The sequence below is a fragment of the Siniperca chuatsi genome, linkage group LG4 (genome assembly GCF_020085105.1).
Source record: "Siniperca chuatsi isolate FFG_IHB_CAS linkage group LG4, ASM2008510v1, whole genome shotgun sequence".
Classification (NCBI taxonomy): Eukaryota; Metazoa; Chordata; class Actinopteri; order Centrarchiformes; family Sinipercidae; genus Siniperca; species Siniperca chuatsi.
Genome location: NC_058045.1, coordinates 1,427,360 through 1,446,133, shown reverse-complemented (window position 1 = coordinate 1,446,133; position 18,774 = coordinate 1,427,360). Strand labels below are relative to the sequence as shown.

The 18,774-nt window shown below is 38.9% G+C and overlaps 1 protein-coding gene across 3 annotated transcripts in view; it reads right to left on the bottom strand.

The window, feature by feature from the left end:
- Nucleotides 1-421: 421 nt before the first annotated feature.
- cfdp1 (craniofacial development protein 1) overlaps nt 422-18,774 on the bottom strand; it is a 27,271-nt gene continuing 8,918 nt past the window's right edge. The window contains exons 5-7 of one of the 3 annotated variants that reach the window (XM_044193705.1): nt 15,579-15,710; nt 5,949-6,110; nt 422-1,954 (exon numbers count right to left, since the gene is read on the bottom strand). In XM_044193705.1, coding sequence (XP_044049640.1) covers nt 1,864-1,954; nt 5,949-6,110; nt 15,579-15,710 — 385 coding nt within the window. In that variant the 3' untranslated portion in view covers nt 422-1,863. The remainder of the gene's footprint in view (nt 1,955-5,948; nt 6,111-15,578; nt 15,711-18,774) is intronic. The other 2 variants (XM_044193706.1, XM_044193708.1) reach the window with 2 other exon arrangements.

Below are 18,774 nucleotides of genomic sequence, written 5' to 3'. Positions count from 1 at the left end.
GTTATATGATAAATCCACAACACAGTTTGTTTAATGAAACCATCCTCTATTAATGATGAGTAGTAAGCTGCGCTGGCATTACGGAGGGCCTTCCTATGTTTTAAGACTATCTTGCCAGACTAAACGAGATTCTTACAGATTGGTGGAACGCCATTTCCTTAAAGTTTTTGTGATGTTTGCTTTAATTTGTGGGTTTGGGTTGTTATGGACCATCATGCCATATTACAAAATAATGGTGCTATACAAAGAACACTGTTCTGTGATACAGTAACAACAAAATAAAGCAGGTGATTTGAGCAATCAGCAGTAGAATTCCAACAGGGGTGATAGAAGAACAATGATCAATGTGGAAGCTCTTCACAACCTACTTTAGAGAACAGTTTTGACATCTCAATAATCAAAAATAAATTAACCAGCAGACTTAAAGTGATCAGTTTGTGTTTATTGGATGTTTAATTTTTACATGAAGAAACAGAGAACTGTATCAAAACGCCACAGTACAGTAATAATACATCAAATCCCCCTCTCATATCTCTCCTTTTTCGTATCAATCCTCCTCTCCCCACTGTTCTTCTGTCTTTGTCTTCATATTAGTTCATAACCAGGACAAAGCACCACCTGAGGGACAGGCCGATATCAGCCATCACATCTGCTCGTGGTCCTCCGCTGATATGATGGATAAGACGCAGTTTGATTTATTACACTTCTACTGTGGTATTGATCAGCATTACAGTGCTCTGTACAGGGTCCACAGAAAGCTTTTCACCTGAATGCATGAATACATGTTATCATAATTTCAGTGGTCAGCAAGGTGTTTCAGTGTCCCACGATGGTTTACAAAGTATGAAAATGTTCGAATTTAAAGGCATTACATCAACTATCGTTTTTTCCAACCCAAAAACATCATTAACGACCTAAAAAAACTATATTGGTCGAACACTGAAACAATGAAAAATCTACCCAAAAATGTCATAAATCTAACCAAACATTTGACACACAAGGACATATTGAACCTTTAATGTCTTTTTGAGGAAAAAGCCAGAAAGTTTCAAAACCTACACATGGGGGCTTTAACCATCAGCACTACATAATGTAGTGTATGGGCAGGGTTTTTTCCATAATGTTAGGTGACTATTGCTTGGAGTATTTCTAAACCTTTGACAGACATGGAACTCTCCTGACTCGATCATTAGTACAAACAATATGACACTGCTGAAACAGTTTTCTTTTGCAGAGGACGGTACCATCTGTAGCTTTTTGATGGGCAGTTTGAGGTAGCAGGAAGAGGCGAAGTTATAGGTGACCTTTCAACTTGTTGGGGGGGGGTTTGTTTCCTCAGGATGTTGTCACACTGTATAGATGTCATTTACACTTGGCTGAGATCCAATACATTCCAACTGCAAGGTGTTCTACATGCATTTACACCTGAATTAACGTGTTTTCTCTGATCCAGACAATGTATCCAGATACTAAACTTGGTGAGTACGATGTTATAATTATGGATAGAAATAATGGTCAAAACTACAAAAATAAGACAAAAGTTGTAATAAACCAGAATTACTCTACGACTAAGTCGTAGTCCTAAATCAGCCCCTTTGAGGAAGTAGGACAAAATGTCCTCACTGTAAAGGTTTGAAACTCTAATTGGTCCTCACAAAGATGGAAGTACAGGAACACTCAACAACCATTCCACAAATCTCAGCCTATTAATATCCCCATCCTGAAATAGACTCAAGCCACAGCACCAACTCATTTTACTTGGGGAATAGCAACTCTGTCATTAGAGAGAGAAAGCAAGATACAGGAAGCCTTAACATCTGTTCCACTCTGTGTGTGTGTGTGTGTGTGTGCTGTCAGTCTGTGTCATTGTTTCATGTTGCTCAGTCGCACTGCTTTTTCTAACTCAAACTGGCGGTGGTCGACACGCTCCAAGAAGTTCTTCCGCTCCACATACCTATACACACACACACACACACAAAGAGAAAATTAGACCTACTTTTATCATAAAAAGTACAAATACACACACTGAAAATACAATTAAGGACAAACAGTATAGATGCAATGTGCTCATCACACACAGACTTTCCCAGCACTAAACCACATCTCTCTCCACTTCTTCCACTTCAGCACAGGAAGCAGTTACACAACTTTTCCTGCAGTGTGTGTGTGTGTGTGTGTGTGTGTGTTTGTACTTGTACTTTCTACATAATGAGGACAGGAACACGTTTTGAACCAACAGAGTGAGGTAGGCCTGTCACGATAATTACTATATCGATTTATCGAGGTCAGCAAAAATGATCGAGGTAATGCCCCCTGTCATTTCTGGTCTCGCTGCTTCTGTCCTCTCGTCGTCTGCTCTCTGTGTCTGAGTTTCACCATGGGCGGGGCTCAGGCAGCTTCAAAGGTAATTGCTCTTTGAAAGGTTGTACTTGCATTATTATGCTATTATCATTATATCAGTGGCATAAAATGGTCTTTTTTCTGGGACAATATTATTGTCCAACAACAGTAGTTATTGTGACAGGCCTAGAGTGAGGACAATTTTGGAAAGTGAGGACATTTTGGCCGGTCCTCACAACTGCAAAGGTTCTAGGGAACACATTATGTCAATGAGGTCCTCACAGGTATAAGTACAAAGGTGTGTGTGTGTGTGTGTGTGTGCGTGTGTGTGTAGAATGATTTGAGTCTGTTGTGTCTGAGTATTTTTAAATTAGCCCCCTTCCTTCTGCTTGGTTGGAAGGTAGTACATGTTAATTACGGTATTAGAGCCTGTGTGTGTGTGTGTGTGTGTGTGTGTGTGTGTGTGAGAGAGAGAGAGAGGGGCACAGAATGACAATGAAGGAGCTAACAGAGTGCATACAGCACAGACTCGTGATATTTCCCTGGGGTAGCCAGTCCACTGGCTCCCTCCCTCCATCCATCCTGACTAAAGCACGATTCTTGCTCATATGGAACAATGTCTCCCTGCATTTACACTCTTACTTTCCAGCTGCTACTTCATAATTAAAAGCTCTGTTTTCCATTGTGTTGTGGAAATTTCCTTAAGGGGCCATAGTCAGATATGTAGGCAACAGGGGAGAAGCAGGTCACAGGTCACTACGAGGAATCACGTAGGAGTCACTTGCAACCCTGAGAAGGGAGCTTGCCTCGAAGCCCCTGCACAGTAGCTCACCTCACTGTCTCTCTAACTGTCTCTTCTGTCTGGGAAGGCCAGCAGTTGGGCAGGAAGATGGGGTCGTTACCTAGGCAACCCCAAGGTCACTGATAGTGCTCTTGTCTTAGACACAGAAAGAGATACATACTGAACTCCCTGTAGAATGCGCCACGTTTGACTTCAACGTGACTTCAGGTGAGATTTACAGTTCGCTGTCCAATAGGAAGAGTACACATATTTAGGCTAGAAGAGTATAGCCTTGTAGGAAGGACACTATAGACATCATCAGAATAGCAAAGGGCTAAATATTGTTGATCAGGTGGAGACTAAGACTTGGTACCGGCACTGCACTGGTTTCACCTTGTACTGCTGATATCATTGTCTGCTCGGCCGAGCTTCATTAAACACTGCTGTGTAAGTTTCCTGTTGCCATGTCGGCAATTTGTGATTATTGACTTTACAAAAAGCTGTATGGGATGGAATAGTCACCAATTTGCATAGTAAATTAATAAGCTATAGGAAAAAACTAACAGCTGTAGGTTCTCTGTAACATTTAAGAATAAAAAATACAAAGATCCACTGTATAAAATGTTGAAAAAAAGTTTTTTTCTCTATAAGACTGATAACGTACAACTTCTTCAGAATGTGTAACATTTGAGAGCCGAATTTCTCAGTACATGTGTTGGATATTTTGGACACAAATGCTGATACAATCCAGTCTAGGGTTGGGGGGGCGCGCTCAAATGTGTACCCGTGTTCCCAACCTACACGTCGATCCCTTTTTCTGTAAACAGGGTGAGATACTTTTCCTATCTTTCAGCTGGTAACTAGACACTTAGACACTAAGGCTAATATCCCTGTCTAATTCAGCCCCAAATGACACCCTAAAATCAGTCAAATCTATTGTATGCTTTGGTACATTTCCAAAACAACAGATGTAAGAGACACATTTGGAAATGTGGACAGGAATAAAGCAGTGGATGAACAGACTGACTGCATTCTTGGGTATGTGGCTCCATAGTTAGCAAATAACTACAAAATGTTGGAATATCTACATTTTGTGTCCAAAGACTGGTTGGGTTTGCCAGTTTTCCTCTGCTTCCAATCCTCTGAAGCAGTGTTTCCCACCCACAGTGGGATATAGCCTAAAACTAAATATAACTTATGCAGTAGTCAAAGCCTATTGGTGAACAGATGGGATACAAGTGTAAAGATAAAAATGTCTGCTGCTCGGCTGTAAACCAGGACCCAGAGGTGCGACCACATCACAGCTGGTTCAGCCTCTTTACATCGGCTCCCTGTTGGTTTCAGGACTGATTTTAAGATCTTGTTGATTACTTTTAAGGCTCTTCATGGCTCCAGATTATATTTTAGACCTTGTAACCCCTGATGAACCTTCACGTAGTCTGAGATCTTCGGGCAGGGGTCTCCTGTCTGTTCCTGAGTCCAGGATGGAAACTAAGGGGGACAGAGCTTTGGAACAACTTGCCTGAAGACATCAGGCTGTCTGAGTCAGAGTCTTCGTTTGAGTCTCGTCTCAAAACACATTTTTATCTGAAAGCAGATCCTGATCTTACCTGAACTGGCTGCTTATTTTATTGCTTTTGTGTATTTTATGTATTTTGTTTCTTTATATTTCATCATTCACTGTGGTATTTTATTTCTCTTGTTGTGAAGCACTTTGTACTTTGTTTTGATAAGTGCTCTGTAAATAAAGTTTTATTATTATTTATTTATTATTATTTTAGTTTTAAAAATCTGATAACAATATCAACTGAGATTAGTTTTTGCTAAGAATTCCATAAATGTGGTTATTAAAGAATTGTGACCATGATGTGTACTGAGCAAACTATAATTAACTACGCCGAACTATAATAAACATTAAATCAGGTAGTGTGGACAAGCCTATATTATGAACATCAAATTAATTCTTGATAGTTAAAGTTCCCAACGACATTAATATACATTCATTTATCTTTCATTTGCCAATAATCTTTTGTTTCTCTCTATGTGATGCAAGCTAGAAAAAGTCTTTAAGCCATTATTTATTTCAACAGACTGAACGCAAAAACACCTTTTCAAAACATATCTTTGGCATTTTTGTACTACATTTTCTTGTTACGTTTCAGCCAACATATACACTGATACTGATTTATCTGTAATAAGCTAAAATTGGCTATCTATATAAGGGCAGGCAGAGCTTAGGATTGGTCAGTTCACTTGAAGTGACATTAATAGACAGATTTGGATGAAAATTGGTATCCCTTTCTCCCTTATCTGGAAAATGACCATATTCAGTCTACAATCTTTACTAGTCCCAACACACTTGGGCTTTCATTTTCAGTGGGTAACTCAAGGTAGTGGTTGGAGTGATTTCTTTATATTTTTGAGTTTAATAGGTTTTGAACTTTGTTATCTAAAACTATTCAAACAACTACATGTGTTCTCCTGAGAACACATGTAGAGCTTAAAGAGTTTCCCTACGGGGATCAATAAAGTATTTCTGATTCTGATTCTGATTCTGAACACACTCAGTTTTATGTCATGAACACTGATTGTGAGAAATGAATTGACATTTGAATCCACCAATGCTAAATGCTAGACTTAAGTCCAGTTGCTGTTTAGGGGAAGCAATAATTGCTTCCAGCTAAAAAGCAACACATGTTTTAGGATTCAGTAGGTTTTCACCCAGGCAATATATTTCAGTGAGAAACACCAAACAGGTGAAAGATTTAGTCATTTCTAGCATCAAACTGCCTCTGACCCCCACCACCACACACTGACAATCTCTTACCCCTCTCTGCCTCTGTTGTGGATGGCCAGCTCCTCAGTGATGCCCTCCTCTGATTTGAAAGCATCCCAATCCATCTTAGATTTTTCCAGCGTGCTCATCTTCTGTTTCTTTCCCCCAATACGACTCAGGATACTCGTCATGCCAGCCGGCCGCTTGGCACTGCTAACACAAGAGGGGGAACCTTTAGGTGACACACTAAAGACCCACACTTAAGCTGACAGAAGCTGAAGCACGGTTCTGCTAGACATGGCATAAACTTCATAATGAAGGATATTGCTAATGTTCCTGTTCTAAGTCCGTACTATTCAATCACAGTCTTCTCAATCAAAATGACCATTTAAATATCACATGAACAAAACAGGAATTATTCCAACGCACACAGTACCAACAGCAGCACATCACTAATGCCAACTGTGACAAATGTATTCATCACAGTGAACATGTATGAAAAACATGGAGTTACACTTTGTGTATGACAGAGATGTATTTCAGCAGGCATCAGCTTTTGGTTGCCATTTTTAGTCACCTTATAAAGTGAAGAGAAGACGGATCCGGGCTTTAAGGGTGGGTGATCTAACAAACGACGGCCTTTTTTGATGTGCTGCCAGGTGTTGGCACCCTGTGCGTGTCCCTGGGTGTCTCGAGAAGTGCAGCTGCAGGCTACGGTAAGCTACGCTGCGTCTCTTTGAAGTGTTTTTTCTTCGGATGTGTGCAAGTAGGCATGGGTGGAGAGAAAAATAAAGACTGGGAGAATCGCAGATCCTGCTTTTGATTTCAAAGCTTGAATTCGCAAAGTGGTTTCCATCAGTGGCAAAGGCCAAGAATGTGTTGCCAATTTCTCAAAATGGTTGCCAATGGCAATGTCGAGCCCTGTTCAGTATCAGCTATTTCAAGAACAAGCCAAATCAAGTCAAATTTATTTATATAGCACATTTCATACAACGAAAGCTCAATGTGCTTCACACACAACAAATATGAACAAAATAAAATAAGACATGAATACATAGTTAAATACATATTACAAGGAAAACAAATTCATAAAATCATCCCCTGCCTGCCCACCAACATAAACAAACCCACCCACATATACCCAAAGAGAGAGAGAGAGAGAGAGAGAGAGAGAGAGAGAGAGAGAGAGAGATGGAAGCACTAGCTAGTCATAGGCTGGCGAGAACAGGTAGGTTTGCTTTTAGAAGATGACAGTTGTGATACATCTTGGGTACAGTTAGGAGACCAGTGTCTGATGGTCTGAGGGCTCTGGAGGGTTTGTAAGGAGTGAGCAGATCAGAGATGTATTTAGAAGCTAGATCATTTGTAAACAGTGAGCAATATTTTGAAATCAATTCTGTATTTTATCGGAAGCCATCCAAGTATATGAGTAATATGTTCAGTTTTTCTTGTCCTTGTGAGGACTCCGGCTGCAGCATTTTGAATGAGCTGGAGCCGTCCCACAGTCTTTATGAGGAGTCGAGCAAGAAGGGCATTACAGTAGTCTAGCCTGGAGGAGATAAATGCATGAACCAGTTTTTAAGCATCTGACTGAGACAAGATCAGAATCAGAAATACTTTATTGATCCTCGAGGGGAAACTCTTTTGTTACAGCTGCTCACTGTCACGTCAGTGCACACAGGAATAGAAGTACTAAACGAATCAAAATATAATACACTATAATACAGGCAAGATAAATTAAGTACAAAGTGGATATAAGTATAAAATTAAAATAAGTGCAAAGTACAAAGTGGATTTACCGGTTGATGATAAGTATGTATGATATAATAATACAATGTAATAATATAAGTAACATGTACTGTTAAGTGTAGCTTATTAAGATGATTATGAGAAGGTGGATATTGCACAGTAGTAATAGAAGTATGAATAAATATCAATAAATAGGGAATTTTAAACTGAAAAGAGTATATTGCACAGCAGTATTAAACAAAGAATATTGCACAACAGAGAATGTTGCATAATTATAAGATGGATTTGACTTTGGAAATATTTCTTAATGCTGGCAAATGCTATTCTAGTTATACTACTTGTAATGTGGCTTGTGAAGTTTAGTTCTGAATCCAAGATAACACCTAGATTTCTAACCTGCTCACTGGGTTTCAGAGACAGCGAGATCAGTTTGGAGTGGATCTCCTGTCTCTGACCTCTAGCGCCTACCACAAGGACCTCAGTCTTGTGTTTGCAGAAAGACTGCAGAAAGCAAAAACTGCAGAAAGCTTTTGGTCATCCAGTGTCTGATGTCACTGATACAGTTGATTTTATGGGGTTTAGGTTATTGTATAATTGTGTATCGTCAGCATATGAATGGTAAAATACATTGTGCTTCTGTATGATGGAGCCAAGTGGCAGCATATAGAGATTAAACAGTAATGGGACTAGAATTGAGCCTTGTGGAACCCCACAACAAATGTTAAAATTTCAAGTTTTGAAGTTGTCAAGAGACACAGAGAATGTCCTGCCTGTTAGGATAAAACGCTTACTTGTGGTTCTGACTGCATTGTTGTGCTTAGGGAGCCAGGTCATATTAAAAAATGTGCAGGTGGTCTGAGATGGTAACATCTACAATGGATGTAACTGTAACTGTATATTTAGAACGTTTGAGATAATTGGATCAAGTGTGTGTGTTTTTTGTGAGTGGGCACTATAAAATTCCTATTCCACTTTATTCTTCCTATAGGTGTCATTCCTATTATTACTAATTCAATAATATTAACACTACAATTACTATTCTACTATATATATATATATATAAAAAAAAATTCTACGTGATCTTTGCATTGCCCCCCCACCCCCATTTTTTAATAGTAGAATAGTAATTGTAGTGTTAATATTAATAAATTAGTAATCATAGGAATGACAGCTACAGTTTATTGCACTGTTTATTAGTGTTCAAAACACTGTCCATGAGGAAGACAAAATCATCTTCGAGTTTCTCCAATTGCTGCATCTTAAGGTTGTTTGTGCCCACATGCATCACAACAGCCGAGAGAGACGGGTGATGACATTTTTGTGTACCAGCCAGAAGCTTCGTCTTAAACCATCATAAACTGACATTTTATTGAGTTTTTAAGCCATTTTTTCTACGCTACACGGTTTTCCTGGCCACTGTATGGCCACTATATGTTTTAACTATATGTTTTAACTTGGTAAAAGTTTTCAGTCATCGGACGTATGGATCTTAAGTGATTTTAAGCTGGCTGTCAACTCGAAGTGGTTTACCGGACTGCCTCCACTGCTGCTAGCTCACTCGTCGGCGGGGGTGGTGAGAAGGCTCCGGTGAGTTCGACTCCACGTCAACTGGAGCACTGGACTGTAGCCTGTAAGGACAGACATGGTGCAAAGCACCTACCTCCTCCACCTTCACATCGGGACCTCCCGCTGGCCAACAGGTTTGACATCCTGGATACGCAGGACTTTCCTCCACTGTAAGGACGCTCCCTTTTTCCAGCGGTCAAGTCTTCCTCCTCCTCTTGCCGCAAGTTACTGAAAGAGGCCGTGATCAGGAGAAGCTCTGGAGGTCTCATTTGTCCTGAGACAGCAGAGAACACCTCTGCTAAGGACGCTGCCCCCTCGCTGCAGCAGTCCCTGGCCACAACTATCCCATGGAACTCAGCGGTCTCCACGATCATCAACTCTGCCTCCTCTCATCCCCCAACTACGCTGATAGTTGGAGATTCCATAGTAAGGAATATCTGCTTTGTTACTGCGATCACACACTGTTTTCCCGGAGCTACGACCCCCGACATCCTCGAAATGCTCCCCGGACTTCTGGCTGCACTCCTGACGACTATCACGAAAATCATAGCCCATATCGGCACCAATGGCATCGCTTGTTAGCAATCGGAGCTGACGAAAGCAGACTTCATCCCCCTCTTTGACCTGCTCAACAGCACCAGAAAGCATGCTTTTATTTCGGGTCCAATTCCTACACTGGGCCATGGATTTGGCCGTTTTAGCAGGATCCTCAGCCTTCATACCTGGCTCCAGTCTGTGTGCACCACCCATGATGTTGGTTTTATTCAGAATTTTAACTTATTCTAGGATTGTTATTCCTTGTTTGCACGAGATGGTCTTCACCCAAACACGCTGTGGTGTCCTCCTCATGTAGTTGACTATTTACCTCACCTGTCTCCCCTCGCTCTTCTTCTTTCTCTTGTCTGCCCACCATAAACAACCACACACCCTCTGCTGTCACTAACTCCCCCTTACGGACTGATCATAGTGCTGCTATTTGGAGCCTGGGTCCCTCTAGTGCTACTTTTAAAATTCCTGTAGTAATTTTGCATAGGTCCTTAATACAAAACAGACACAGCTGACACAGCAATAATAACTTAATAAAGATCCGGGCCAGAACCCTACCTCCACTCTCAACCTCAAATCTGACCCAGCACAGACTTTTTAATATGGCTCTTCTCAAGCTCTCTTTTAAAATCCTTCTCTCTTTTAATATCATTTAAAATAAAATGTTTATTTTAAATTATTTTATCTCTTCTACTAATTTAGCTTTTATGTTCTTAACAGAATCCTGGTTATGTCCTGGTGATCACAGTCAGCTGGCTGAATTGTGCCCTCCAGATTATGACTGCTTTAACAGCCCTAGGGTTTGTGGTCGAGGTGGGGGCCTTGTTACTGTTTATAGGAAGCATTTAAAGTGTAACCTCATAGCGTGCAATAATTTTCCTCCTTCGAAGTGCTCATGTTTAAACAGCTGGCTCCTTCTTGTTGGAACTCCCTGAGTATTTATCCAGTCTTGCTTTAAATTATGATAGAATTGTTCTTTGTGGTGATTTTAATATTCATGTTGATGACTCCTAATGCCCTTGCTGCTGATTTTTTAAATATCACTATCTCTTAACTTACAACAACATGTGTCTGGCCAAACTCATTCCCGTGGCCACACCTTATCTTTACTTTGGGCCTGAAAACTCCATCTGTGGAAAACATGTTTGTATCCGATCACCTATAAATTGTTTTTAACTGTGAATTACAGGCTGCTAACACTGTCTTATCCCTCTCTAAGTACACATGCGTCCTTAATGAGCATAGTGCCTCAAAATTCTGTACACTGTTCAATTCTCCTGGCAGTGTGTTTCCTGATTCCTCCAACACCAACTATTTGGTTGATTATTTTAACTACCTGTGTTCTTCAATCTTAGACCTCATAGTTCCTCTGAAAAATAGACCAAACTCAAAGACTAGAAAACAGCCATGGTTAAATGACTATATTTGAAGCTGTAAAAGGAAATGCAGAAGAGCAGAACGCAGATGGAAGAAATCAGGTCTCCAGGTCCACTTTGAACACATGAAAGAGTTATTTGTCCATACCACTCACTGTCTGCAGGGCTAGTTGAAAGACAAACTGTGTGCTGAAACAGGCCTGAAATGGAAAATGCTGTTGCCTTTAGCCCAAATGTCAATGAAGCCCACACCCATCAGAAAGCACAAACTTACACCTCATGAGATTATTACAGGCAGACCAATGACAATACCAAGTAATTCAGTAGTAGGAACTTGCGCTGTCATTGGCATTTTTAGCAGTTTTCAATATTTTATAGCAACTGCTGCAGTGAACGGCGACTTAGAATATGGAAAGCAGGGTTGCGCCGATGAATGATGCCATCGTCCATCGCCTCTATCATCGTATCCATCGTAGCATCATGATTTAAAAGCCCCCCCTCCCCTTGGTGAGTAAAATCTTGTTACTAAAAGTGCAATAAAAGTTTTGCGAGTAAAAAGCTAATAAGAGAAGTTTATCACTATGACTAGTATTTTAAATATTTTTTATAAACATATGATCTGCTTAATGAGGTAACTTAAGCATAGTGTTAACCGTTCCTGCAGCTTTAAGACCGTGGTCGGGAAGTTTTCCTCCAGGGATGAAGTTGATGCTAACCTGAGGGCTAACAGCTAGCTTGGCATTATTATTCTTATGACTATCATTCCTATTATTATTACTTTATTAATATAAATACTACCACTACCATTACATTATTACTATTTTAAAAATCTAGGAGGAATTTGCATTGTGCATAGAAGAAAATACAAACACTTAATTTAGAGTTTAGCTTTGTCTGCTTTTGCTCCTCAAAATAATTTTTTCCATTCATTCTAGTGAAATTTTGTGTACCATCATGTCACAAATATTTTTTTGGAAAAGTGAAAAACCTTTTTAAAACCAAGTTAGTGGTACTATTTTACGGGCATTCTGGCTTGTTACTTTTTGAACACTGTACAACCAAACAATGTCAAATGTCAAGTCTGGACTTCTAGTAAATTGCATATTTATTACATTGTATTATTATACCGTACATACTTATCATCAAGCGGTAAATCCACTTTGTACTTTACACTTATTTTAATTTTATACTTATATCCACTTTGTACTTAACTTATCTTGCCTGTATTATAGTGTATTATATTTGATTTGCTTAGAACTTCTATTCCTGTGTGCACTGACGTGACAGTGAGCAGCTGTAACAAAAGAGTTTCCCCTCGGGGATCAATAAAATTATTTCTGATTTCTGATACATGCAACAGGCCTTTTCCCTGCAGTTAGGAGCAGCTGGACATATACAGTTTAATACATTAGGTCTGACAGAGAGCTAAACATTATATAAGACATCTATATAACATTAAAGGAGTAGGTCAACATTTTGGGGAACATGTTTATTGATTTTCTTTCTGGGAGTGAGATGAAAAGTTGATGGATATCCATCTCACGTCTGTGTGTTAAGTTTGGAGTTGGAGTCAGGATGTGGTTAGCGTAGCTTAGCATAAAGACTGGAAGCAGGGGGAAACAGCTAGCCTGGCTCTGTCCAATGCACAAAAATACACCTACCACACCTCTAAAGCGGTTTTATTTATAATAAGTATAAGACATACATAAACAGAAATGTAAAAATGACATGATTTTAGGGACAGTTACGTGCTGGAACTATTTTTTGAACAGTTTATCCATCCGCCCTCTAGAACCACAACTTGCCGTTTTTACATTTCTGTTTGTGTATGAATTAGGTAAGTAACGGTATGTGTATTCATCCTGAACCGTTCTGTACAAAACGTTTGGTATGACTTCCTTGATTCGGTACATCCTGTGACCCAAACAATTACTGTCAAAATAGTCTATTTATGTCCACTACTCTTGTGCGTGGAACAGAAATTCTAGAGTGCGAGTTTTACCCGGAACGTTTTGGCAGCACACCAGTTGTTGTCTATCGATCAGCTGTAGCATGCTAGTCGGCTTAGCCCGGTTAGCCAGGTAAGTCAAGCTCATGTAGTGTCGCTGCCTCCGAATGGCAAACACAAATGAGAGACCAGAGCTGGAGGATCCTCCCATGACATTTAAATCCACTGGATGGAAGCATTATGGTTTTCCGATTTGTTACAGCAAAAACAGGACAACGATAAGTGTCAAACTGCATGCCGACATTGTTCAACTGAAGCAGGGTATGTCTCTGGATACACTTAAAACATGACATTTATGTGTAAATTAGCGGAACGAGACAAAAACAGACTGGAAGGTGAGTCCTTCTCCCCACAGCGTTCAGGCAGCCTCTCACTGCAGATTCAGACCGTGCCAAAGCAATAAACTAACGCTATCAAAGTGTTTATCACTGCAGATATGAGACCATACTCGGTCACAGAAAATACAGAATTCAAGCATATGGTCAAAGTGCTTGAGCTCTGCTACAATGTGCCTTCAGTTGTGCATTTTAGTTAGTCCGTTATGCCTGCCCTGCATAAACAAGCACAAGCTGCAGTTGTTCAGGAATTAACAGGTCAGAGTCTTACGATGGAGCATTACTGACATTTGTGTTTTTTATTTGTTTTGTTTTTATTTTTGTGTTATTTATTTTTTCTTATTGACAATATGCCAGTATTTGAGTGCTTTTACTGTTACAGTAAGAATTATGGCCAATGAGCCACTATTGAATGTTTACATTTTACAAAATAAATTTTCCACCTTTTTTTTGTTTTCCCTACTGTACCGAAAATGTACCAAGGTACATACCAAACTGTGAATTTTGAGTACTGTTACACTACTAGTATGGATTAAACAAAAGAGATATGAGCTTTAGAGGTGTTGGTAGGTGTAGTTTTGAACTTTGTACAGAGCCAGGCTTTTCCCCCCTACTTCCAGTCTCTATGCTAAGCTAGACTAACAACATCCTCACTCCAGCTCCATATTTAACACACGGACATGAGATTGATATCCATCTGAACACCTCACTCTCAGAAGAAGAAAATGTTGTACTATTCCTTAAATGTTGGGTTTCACATGATATATCAAAACTTCTGATTCTGTTGTAAAAGAAAAAATATTTAATAATAAATGTAAGTTAACAGCAACTAAATAAAATTGCATTTAAGTCTTTATAAGGACCTACAGACACCCTGTTAAAAAGTCATGTAAGTATCTTTCACTGTGAATGAGAGGCTGACAATCATTTTACAATTTTGCACCACAACATTAAAAAGAAGCTCCACTCCATATTTAATTTTAATTAACGCATTTTGAAACACTGGAAGGAGGATCTGCTGCTCTGATTTCTTCATTTTCATTTCACAGTAACCAAAACCTCTGTGTGTGTGTGTGTGTGTCTGTCTGTGTGTCTGTGCGCGCACAAGGCTAATGAGGGAGTGGTGCTGATGGCTCTTTCCTGTTTTGCTTCACACACACACACACACACACACACACACACACACACACACACACACACACACACACACACACACACACACACACACACAGTGATAAATAGGAAAATAGCTTGTGGACACACTGTACTTCCTGTCTGTTGGAAGATGATTTCCTGTTTCCTGTCTGGGGTTTTGGAGGGAAGATGTGCACATCACCAAATTACTTTATGCCATGGCAACAAAAGGTATTAAAATAGGTAAGGAAAAAGCACACACACACACAGTACATATGAAGGTAAATTCCATTACATTGCTCATTGATGTCTGAATGAAAGCTCAAGTACAAAATTTATTTCCCTGTAAAGTGCCATCACACACACACACAAATCTTTGTACTTCTATCTTTTTGAGGGCCGTTATTGACATAATGCATTCCCTAGCCTTACCCTAACCATCACAACTAAATGCCTAACCCTAAACCTTACCCTAACCCTAACAATAACCTAATTCTAACCTATCCCTTAAAACCAAGTCAAAACCTTCAAACAGCCCTTAAAAGTTGTGACGACCGGCCAAAATGTCCTCACTTTCCAAAAATGTCCTCACTCTGTAGGTAAAAAACAAGTTTCAGTTCTCACTATGTAGCAAGTACAAGTACACACACACACATAGTTAGGATGGCAAAAACACAGTGCAGGATGAATAGAGTTTAACTTCAAATAGTCTACTCAACAAGACAATACTAAATATCCACATCACTACATAGGCCATCTCTGTAAAGTTACTACCACTGAAACTTTAAATGTAATGACTCAGGCAACACTGGAGCTCGTTTGTGGCAGCAAGCCTGTCACCAAGACAACTTGCAGTGCCATATATTAGTTAGCCAATATAATAATTTGTATAGCCAATATAATTTGTATATGCTGGTGTGGGGGTTGAATGCTATGTGTAAAGGTGTGTGTGTGTGTGTGTGTGTACCTGGGGCCAGGAAGAGGTGGTCGGCTGGGTGATGACCTCTTTTCATCGTCTCCATTCTCCTCCTGTTTGGTGTTCTGGCTCTTTAGATAACTTTTAGCTTCTCTGGAGTCTGCTGATACCTCTTTATTCACCCTGATAGAGGGAGACAGACACAGTGTGCTAAACTCTTATTGGAAAAATAAGGGCAGATGGATAGGAACTGCTACAGTATGTCTATGGAGCAGTTTGACACAGCTAGTATATGGTGGTGATATTAGCCTTTCACCAAAAATGTGTTTACCAGGAAACACTGAAAACCTATTGGTAAATGAAAACAGGTCAAAAAAGAGACATTTTGAAGGAGAGCATTTTGACCTGATAGAGGTCAGGTGCATAGGTCGGGAAAGCTGAGCAACAAAGCTGCGAGGTGCTTGCTGGAATCTGGGGACTTCTGTTTCGTTTTTGTTGTGTATTTTACTTTTGTTGCTTTTGTGTGTATAATTTTTTTTTTTTAATCTGACACATTAATCACTTACACGGCATATGGACACATTATACATTCTTGACACAGGTTCTCCAGTAAACATACATACAGACTTTGCATTGTATCCATCCAACTGGTGTGACTACATTTAAAAGAAAAAAAAGCCATAATTTATCTGGTTTCAATGAGTTACTGATTTTTGTATTGTTTGTTTGATTTTTGGTTGTTTGCTTGATTTGTATGTTAACTGTTGTGCATAACTCATACTATGTCATTATTTTCACTCTTTTATACAGCACTTTGTAAAAACTAGTAAAAAAAATATGTCCTTCTCTTAATCTCAGTAGGTATGCTTGTGTGCTTAACAGGCAGACAATTTAAAATCTAATGAGAATTTTAGATTAGATTCCTCACAGGTAGGTATAAACATATTCTTTTTTTAAAAACATTAGATTCCAGGTAGAATTTTAGTATCCTATTATGCTCTAAATGACATATATACGTATATAAATTTTTGTCAAATTACTGCAAACTAAATATTACAATGCTGAAAGATTGAAGCAAATATATATATACATACAAATATATATATGTATATTTATATACACACACAAATATATATATACATACACAAATATAAATACATATATACACGTACATATATGTACACATATATACGTACACATATATGTAGATATATACACACATATAAACATTTGTACATGAATATGCATATACACACACAAATATATATATATATAAACATAAATACACATATATACATATACACACATACATATATACATATACATACATACACACATACATATATACATATATGTATATATATAAACACATACATATACACACACACGTATGTATGTACAATAACATACAGTATATGTGTGTGTATGTATACATGTGTGTATAAATACATAGATATATATATATGTACACACACATTTATGGTAAATGGACTGTATTTGTATAGTGGTCTTCTGACCACTGAAAGCGCTTCACACTACATATAACATTACATGTATATATATACATACATATATGCATATATACACATATACATACACATACATATAAATACACATATACATACACATACATATAAATACACATATACAGATATATATACACACACACATGCACATATATATACACATTTATATATTACATGATTGCAGTTGTTGCTGCTAAGGGTGGCCAAATCAGTTATTAGGTTTAGGGGGCAATCACTTTTTCACACAGGGCCATGTAGGTTTGGGTTTTGTTTTCCCATAATAATAACAACCTTCATTTAAAAACTGCATTTTGTGTTTACTTGTGTTATCTCTGACTACTATTTAAATTTGTTTGATGATCTGAAACATTTAAGCGTGACAAACATGCAAAAAAATAAGAAATTTAAGATTACACAGTAACTCTGGAGTAATTACGCTGCACATTGCGGGCTGTAATTTAAAGCGTTACCTTGTTGTTTTATTAAGTTTATTGTTACTAATGTAATGAGACAATTTTAACTACTTTCCATACTGTTGGGTGGTTTAATCTGTCATTTCGGTCGGTTTTGGGTTTGTGTTGAGATATTTCTTTTTTTATTTTGTATTGTGCTGCCTCATGTGTCTTGTGTAGTTTTACGTTCTGTCTTTGTTTGCTTTTCCCGCCATTTTTGATTATCTAATTATATTACAAACATGCAAAAAAAAAAAAGAAATCAGGAAGGGGGCAAACACTTTTTCACAACACTGTATACACACACACACACACACACATATATATATAGATCACGCCAATCGGAGGTCACCAAAGTAAATGTTGAGTCGGATCACGTAGTTTTCTCTGGGCCCCTGCCAAACCTGACCAGTGATGACATGTTTAGCCGCATGTCTTCATTCCACCGCTGGCTGTCGAGGTGGTGTCCAGCAAACGATGTGGGCTTTGTAGATAATTGGCGGACTTTATGGGGAAGACCTGGTCTGATTAGGAGAGACGGCATGCATCCCACTTTGGATGGAGCAGCTCTCATATCTCGAAATCTGGCCGAGTTTATTAGTGGACCTAAACCATGACAAGTCAGCGTTGAGACCAGGAGGCAGAGTTACAGTCCTACATGCTTCTCTGTCCTTCCAGAGCAGTTACCCATCCAAAACTCCTTAGTGACGGTGTCTGCCCCCCGACAACTTAAATTAATTCAATCAAAAGTTAACAGAAGAGGAGTTATACATAAAAACGCTGAAATAGCACAACAAAACAGGAGAATTAAATGTGGACTCTTAAACATCAGATCTCTGTCATCTAAAGCTGTACTGGTGAACAATTTAGTATCAGAATATCATATTGACTTATTTTGTCTTACTGAAACCCGGCTGGGTCATGAGGAATATGTTAGCCTAAATGACTCCAGTCCGCCTAGTCACATTCCTCGAGGCACCAGCCGAGGAGGTGGAGTTGCAGCCATCTTCGACTCAAGCCTATTAATCAACCCTAAACCTAAACTAAATTATAACTCATTCGAAAACCTTCTTCTTAGTCTTTCACAACCAGCCTGGAAAACACAGAGTTTTTATCAAGTTTAGTCCTTAAAACAGATAAAGTAATTATTGTAGGTTATTTCAATATTCATGGGGACGTTGAAAACAATAGCCTTAGCACTGCATTTATCTCTATTATCTATACCTTGTTCTGGTATATGGCATTGAAATTGAACATTTAATAATCTTT